Source organism: Amphimedon queenslandica, unplaced genomic scaffold, assembly GCF_000090795.2.
Source record: "Amphimedon queenslandica unplaced genomic scaffold, v1.1 AMPQUscaffold_12177, whole genome shotgun sequence".
NCBI classification, from domain to species: domain Eukaryota; kingdom Metazoa; phylum Porifera; class Demospongiae; order Haplosclerida; family Niphatidae; genus Amphimedon; species Amphimedon queenslandica.
The window spans coordinates 4,268-11,087 of NW_003547584.1; the positions used below are offsets into that span (position 1 = coordinate 4,268).

Here is a 6,820-nt window from a genome sequence, read left to right on the forward strand (position 1 = left end):
TAGATAGCAAGAAAGCTAGATAAATTACCAGTAAATTGTTCCCAGACACAAAAACTTTTAAAAATAGGAAACACTTTAAGTCACAGGATTCTCGGTGCTCAAGAGGCACTATTTTGTACTACTGGCTTACATTAGAGGCTCTAGTCGATCATATGTATTTATAAATACAAACAGACCAGAGAAAAGAGGAAGACTATTTAAGTCAATTACAAAGCTAAGAGCTATGAGTACTGGAGATGATGTTTTCAATCCTGGTCCATTAGATAGATATCAATCTCGTCCTGATGGAGAACCATTTGACAGTATGAGTCTAGCACACTTTTCTGTATGGTATAATGTTGCTGCTACAAATTATGAGCCAAAAAATTTCCTGTGCCCAACCTAGATATGAACTAAAGAATGGTCTAGGAAAGATATATCTAAGACGAAAGCAAGCATGCTTGAGATTACCAACAATAACACAAGCCTCATGGTGATAGTTACTACTATCAGTTAATCTTTCTTTATCTCCCATGGAGAAATGAGACTCCTGATTTAATTGGAAATCATGGCTCTGCTCAAGCATCATTTATAGCAAGTAAAGACAAATTACAAGTTTTAAGTACAGAAAAACACTCCTCGTTTGCTGATGAAATACAAAGAGCGACAGACCAATTGCGTGTACTAAATCAAAGTGGCGATGCTGTGTACGCTCCTGTTGCTCCTTGTACTTCACACGTAAATTTCGAAAATAATAATGAAGGTGATGGTCATGATCCAATATATGACCATGAACTATACTTTGATAATTTAGCTGCATTACTAGCTGATGATAATAATGATCATCAAAATCTATGCGGTCAAAATATACAACAAAATATTGGTGACACAGAAGATGCATTGACTCTAGACTCTATCTCAAGGCACCGCTTTTCAGACTCAGAGTTTGAAGCAAGTATAGCAAGTCTTAATGATTCCCAGAAAGTCCCTTATGAGAAGGTCCTTGAGTATTCAAGAGCAGTACATGATTTTCAAATGAGGACCAGAGAGTCAATGCCCAGCCCTTTTCGTATGTTTATAACAGGTGGTGCTGGAACTGGTAAAAGCCATGTAATAAGTGTCATCAAAAGGCATTTAGAAACAGCTCATATTGGTGCTGGAAATGCTTGTGTTTTAATGGCACCAACTGGTGTTGCAGCGTTTAATATTGGTGGATTAACTATTCACCAGGCTCTCAATCTTCCTGTAGAGCATGGAAACTCCACCACCGACAGAAAGCTTGTAGCTGAGAGATTAAAGGATTTTAGACAATCATGGAAATATGTGAACACCATAATAATAGATGAGATAAGTATGGTCTCATACTTCACAATGTCCTGCATTCACAAGAGGCTAACTGAAATTAAAGGAACTGATGACACTGACATTCTCCTTGGAGGACTGAATGTCATTGCAGTAGGTGACTTCTTTTAGTTGCCACCAGTGAGGGACAAATTTTTATTTCAAGATGGCAGAGGCAATAATCCAGGCTCAACACACTTGTGGAAGGATGAGTTCAAACTAATAGAACTAACTCAAAATATGAGACAAAGAGGAGACACAGAATATTCAGATATTCTCAACCGTGTCAGAACTGGTTCTCAGACAAAGTCTGACATAAGTGTACTCTGATCGAGATTGACAAGTGTAATCAGGGATCCCTTGATGTCAGTCAACCTCCATTTGTTGATGCATTATGCCTAATGCCTTTAAAAGAACAAGTAGAAGAATATAATGACAGTAGATTGAAAGACTTATCACACTCTACTAAACTATATGAATTTGATGCAGAGAATTCAATAGTAGAGTCAACAACACTGATTCCTGGTGTAGTATCACATGAAGTCCCAGAGTCACTCATACCTTCCAATAATAGAGATTGTGCTGGCTTATCACGTAAAGTGAAGTTAGCCATAGCAGCACAGGTTATGTTACGATGTAACATTATATGAGGAAGGATTAGTAAATGGAGCTAGAGGAATAATTGTTGGTTTCTCTTGGCCAAATGGAGCTGATGATCAAGCAAAGAAAGGGGACTTACCACAAAAAGTATATGCAAATTTCATGACCCACGTGTAGGTCTGGTGAGCCGTGTCACAATTGATGATTCATCAGAACAAGAAGCTGTCCCAATAGAACCAGTCATGGCCAAGTTCTATGGCAAGCAAGGAGTAACATTACAGCATACACAGTTACCATTACTACCTTGCTGGGCAGCTACTATACATGAAGTTCTGGGTCTATCTCTTGATGCTGCAGTAATCGATTTAGGCCCTAAAATGTTTGAAGATGGAATGGCATATGTTGCCTTAAGTAGAGTAAGAACACTCCAAGGAGTTGCTCTACTAGGACTAGTCGAAAAGAAAATCACATCATCAACAGTAGCAAATGATGAAATGGATAGACTAAGGAACCATAGATTATAAATGATGATGTGTCTTCTGGGATAGTCAAGAGAAAATGTACTAATACAAATTAAAACCACAAAAGTGTTGTGGTCAATATTATAGTATAATACGCAACTCTTGACTCTATTCATAAATATTATTATTATTGGAATGGAGATTGGGGATGGATGGTGGGCCCAGAAGTAAAATCTCACTCTTGCTTTAAGTATTGAGTGAAGATAAAATTAATAAAATCCAGCTCTTTAGAGAGGATTTTAGCATCAGAACTTGTAATATTAGTGATGGTTACATCATAAACAATAGGTGTACCTATATGAGAAATGAATAAAATGTGACTCTTGCTCTTGCTTTAAGTATTGAGTGAAGATACCATTACTAAAATCCAGCTCTTTAGGGTGGATTTTAGCATCAGTAATTGTAATATTAGTAAAATCTCACTCTTGCTTTAAGTATTTAGTAAAGATACCATTAATAAAATCCAGCTCTTTAGAGTGGATAATACATTTGAATAATTTAAATAATATTCATGATTTGAGCGTATATTTACTATAGATGTATTACGATTATGTTTGTATTGTATGTATGTACTGTACATGTATTATGCTTTGGATGTTTTAAAAATGTTAAGTATATGAATGTGTTTAGCTTTGTATGTATGTACCGATACATTTATTGTGTTCCTTGTATTTTGTTTAATGTATATATAGTATTGTATGCATATGTGTCTTTGTACAATGCACGTATATGTCGTTCTCTCTCTCTATAAAAAAAATCTCGCTCTTTAAAGTGATAATAAGATCAAAATAATCTCACTTTTTGGAGTAATGATAAGATCAATAAAATCACGCTCTTCGGAGTGATGATAAGATTAATATAATCTCACTTTTCGGAGTGACCATAAGATCATTAAAATCACTCTTTGGAGTGATGATAAGATTAATTATGATCACGCTCTTTGGAGTGCTGATAATATCAATATAATCTCACTTTTTGGAATGATAAGATGAATAACATCGCTCTTCGGAGTGATGACAAGATCAATAATAATCTCATTCTTCGGAGAGATGATAAGATTAATAATTATGTACGATAGTTATGTTTATGTATGTTTGTGTTATGTGTTAGTACATATGTAGGTCTAACTGTGCATGCTTAAATTCATCATAAATAATAAAAGTCAATAATTATGATGCTAGGAATAATACAAGTGAGAATTAATACAAGTGAGAATTAATACATGTGAGCAATGAACATACGGTGGTGAAAACAATCATAGGAATTTTTTTACACTAATACGCTTGTTTGAAATGAAATCTGTCTTTCCATTGTATGTGTTAGCATCATATTGACTGACATCATGTATTCTCACAAACTGGCTCACGGATAAGTGTCGTTATTCCTGCCCACCACGCAGGCAACTGTGCAAGGAAGCAAAATAAAAAACCATATGCAAAAGGCTCGTTGGATTAACCATTAAAAAAACACCACCATCCAAGTGTAACTGCTCATCTTCCACAGTAATAACTGGTACTGAATGAACAGTTGCCCCCACAGCTTCCAAATGTAGCTTGCTACAGAGCATAACAAGTGTCTTGTGAAGATAGCTAAAGCGAGAATCCTTCTTATCTAAAAAAATTGCAGAAAATACCGTTCTCTCTAGAGATTCTATAGAGGCCAAAAAGAATGCTCTGTACACTCCTAGGAGGATATGGCTCCCCAGACTCTTGGCGAACCTCCATCACAAACTTGCTCAACCATTCACTTAATACTTGTGGGTCGTTACAGGACAGGAGATCACAAGGAACGGCCTCAGATGGATCCTCTATCGTTGCTCGAAACTGAATCCAACGATCTAAGATCTTCTGGGCCCATTCATTGATACAAAGGGTTTTTTTTGAAACAACTCCCTGAGCAGCAACATCTAAGGCGTCTTTTGAATAGTACAGAATGCGCTTGCTCCCAACTGTTGCTAGCGTAATAGAGCTCTTCTTTCCTTTTCTAATCGAGCTGCTGCTGTCCGCCATTAGCACCAAGCCACATGATAAATACTGCTAATCTTTGCTACAAGTCTTCTTTAAAACATTTAACACATGGGCGTGGTGTATTACTGGATTTAATCGCACTTGCTTCCGGTCTCGTTGACAAAAATTGCGCACTGGGGCCTTCAGTCCTCGTGCACTATTTCTGTCAACTTAAACGGAAGCTTGTGCGGATAAATCTAGTAATACACGCCACCCCATGTGTTAAATATTACATAAATGTAATCCATTTAATGTACGTACACGAGACAATGCAACGTATGCCATACCATGTACAGTAATAGCATAAGAAAGTATAAAGGGAAACTATTTCCTGTGTATATGCATATTCTTTGATAGCATAAATCTAGATGTAACCCTTTCTATGTCACAAGGTACATCAATATGATCAAATTGAATTGATATACATGTAGCATAAATACCCATTATATACTCATGGCACCATTAACTAATCTTACAGTCACATCAATATTACGTCTTAGCATTACTCTACAGCCTACTGCTACAGACAATACAGTTTCTAAACCAGCTGCTTTAGTTGATTGATCTTTTAGTTTTTCTAATTTTTTTTTGTTGTCAAAATTTGCTGTGCTACCACTTTCATTAACAACATCAACACATGCTAATTCTATTTAATTCGTTTAATTCATTGGCTTTTTGGCAGGAGTCTACATTAGAAAATAGGCAATTTGGAGGATTTGTTCCTTCACTTTCCAACTCGTTATATTTCTTTTAAATTGAAACCTTAAATATGCGACTCTTAAGAGTATCAATAGTTTCATCAGTCAGAGAACATGCCTAACAGAATCAAGCATCTTAAAGAAAGTTTTGCCTCCTTTTTGTTGCTCATTGATTGTTAGTTCATCATACTTTACTGTTTCTTTCCGTATGTTAACTGCATTTGCAGCTGTAAGTCTAGTTTTTATAAGTTTGTTGCTAATTTAAATACTGGTCTACTATTATGAGGTGGAAATTGTACAAGGTCACCTACAAATAAAATATTTTTAGATCCAAACAATTCATCAGTTCCAAATATATTTTCTAAATGAGTATGCTAGATTTAGATTGGATACCATTTATTGTCATTTTTATTCTTTTCTGAGCTTCTTTATTCAAAGCTCAATATCCAGCTGTCCTTACCTCATGCTCTATTGGTAGCTGGAATAATCTATGTATTGTTAGTCCACCAAAATTGAAAACGGCTATACCTGTTGGTGCTACTATAGCTCACATAATTTGACCATTTTTTGGATGCCATGTCATCTACTATGCATTTTATTGCCTCTAATAAAAATGATTTACCAGTTGCACCATCACCACTAATAAACATTTTTAGTGGTTTGACTTCATCTAATCTAAGTAGTTTTGAAGACTCATTCTCTGATAAGTCTTCACTTTCATTTTGACTTATGAAATGAGTCTTAATTTTATCAATAATTCTTTTTCGATCTACATTAAGTATTGCCTCTTATTGCTGTAATGTTAAATTAGGTACATTTATATGCATTTCAGCAAAATCAGCTACTGCTCCTATTATTTCACCCAGTAATTGAGGCTCATCATCTTTTTTGTTATCAGGAAGTTCTTCAGTAAAACTGCCTTTACTTTTATTGCATCGACTATTTCCTTCCAATTACGTTCCACTTCTAACAATTTCTGCCGTCTGTTGAAATGATTCTCAATATGCATGAAAAGCATTATAAAAATTAAGAAGTTTCTCCTAGAAATTTTTGACAAAATTTGCTTTAAGTTTAAAAATTTATAAAAAGAAGCTCAAAAGCACACCTCGTGAGGTGGCAAGTAGCTGAGCATTATACAGAAAACACTGATTGTCACACTTCTATATGTTCATTATGATCATGTTTTGTTACTTGGTTCGATTGGGAGCATTTTCCCTGCATCTGTAACGAATTTGTAGTCAGTACACCATGTCAACGCAATCTTAACAAGAAGTCCAAATGCATTATTTTAGGCTTAACTGTTATGTAAGCATAATTTTAATTGATCCCAGGTGTGTTGTTAGCCTATTTCAATTCATCTTATTCCCACAAACAATTCTCAAATCGTGGTCTATATTTATGCTGTATAGCTTCATTGCTACACACAAGTAATTTTTTGTTCTTTGCTTTCATGTAGGTATGTAAAGTGACAACGAAAGCGGAGTTTCATACTTTGATTTGTAGAGAAATAAGATTTTTATATAGGCGGTAGCCTATATGTAGGGTTAAGGTTGATTTTTCAAGATGGCGACCAAATTTATAATTTTTAAATGATTATAACTCTTCTCCCTTAGGCTTTACAGGCTTATGATTGGCTTAGATGAGCTCTCCTTCACTGAGCGATTCTCCTGGTACC

At 35.3% G+C, this 6,820-nt stretch overlaps 1 protein-coding gene across 1 annotated transcript; it reads left to right on the forward strand.

Moving 5' to 3' along the window:
* Positions 1–1,721: 1,721 nt before the first annotated feature.
* On the forward strand, positions 1,722–2,444 carry LOC105314954 (ATP-dependent DNA helicase PIF1-like). Its single transcript, XM_011409408.1, has 2 exons — positions 1,722–1,956; positions 2,098–2,444. The coding sequence occupies exons 1-2, from the start codon at positions 1,722–1,724 to the stop codon at positions 2,442–2,444; spliced, it is 582 nt and encodes a 193-aa protein (XP_011407710.1).
* Positions 2,445–6,820: the final 4,376 nt, after the last annotated feature.

Excerpts from the sequence above, each read along its gene's own strand:
- LOC105314954 (XM_011409408.1), top strand. The coding sequence starts at position 1,722 with ATGCCTTTAAAAGAACAAGTAGAAGAATATAATGACAGTAGATTGAAA. Across the intron at positions 1,957-2,097 it reads AGCACAGGTTATGTTACGAT|GTCTGGTGAGCCGTGTCACA; the intron begins GTAACATTATAT and ends ACCCACGTGTAG.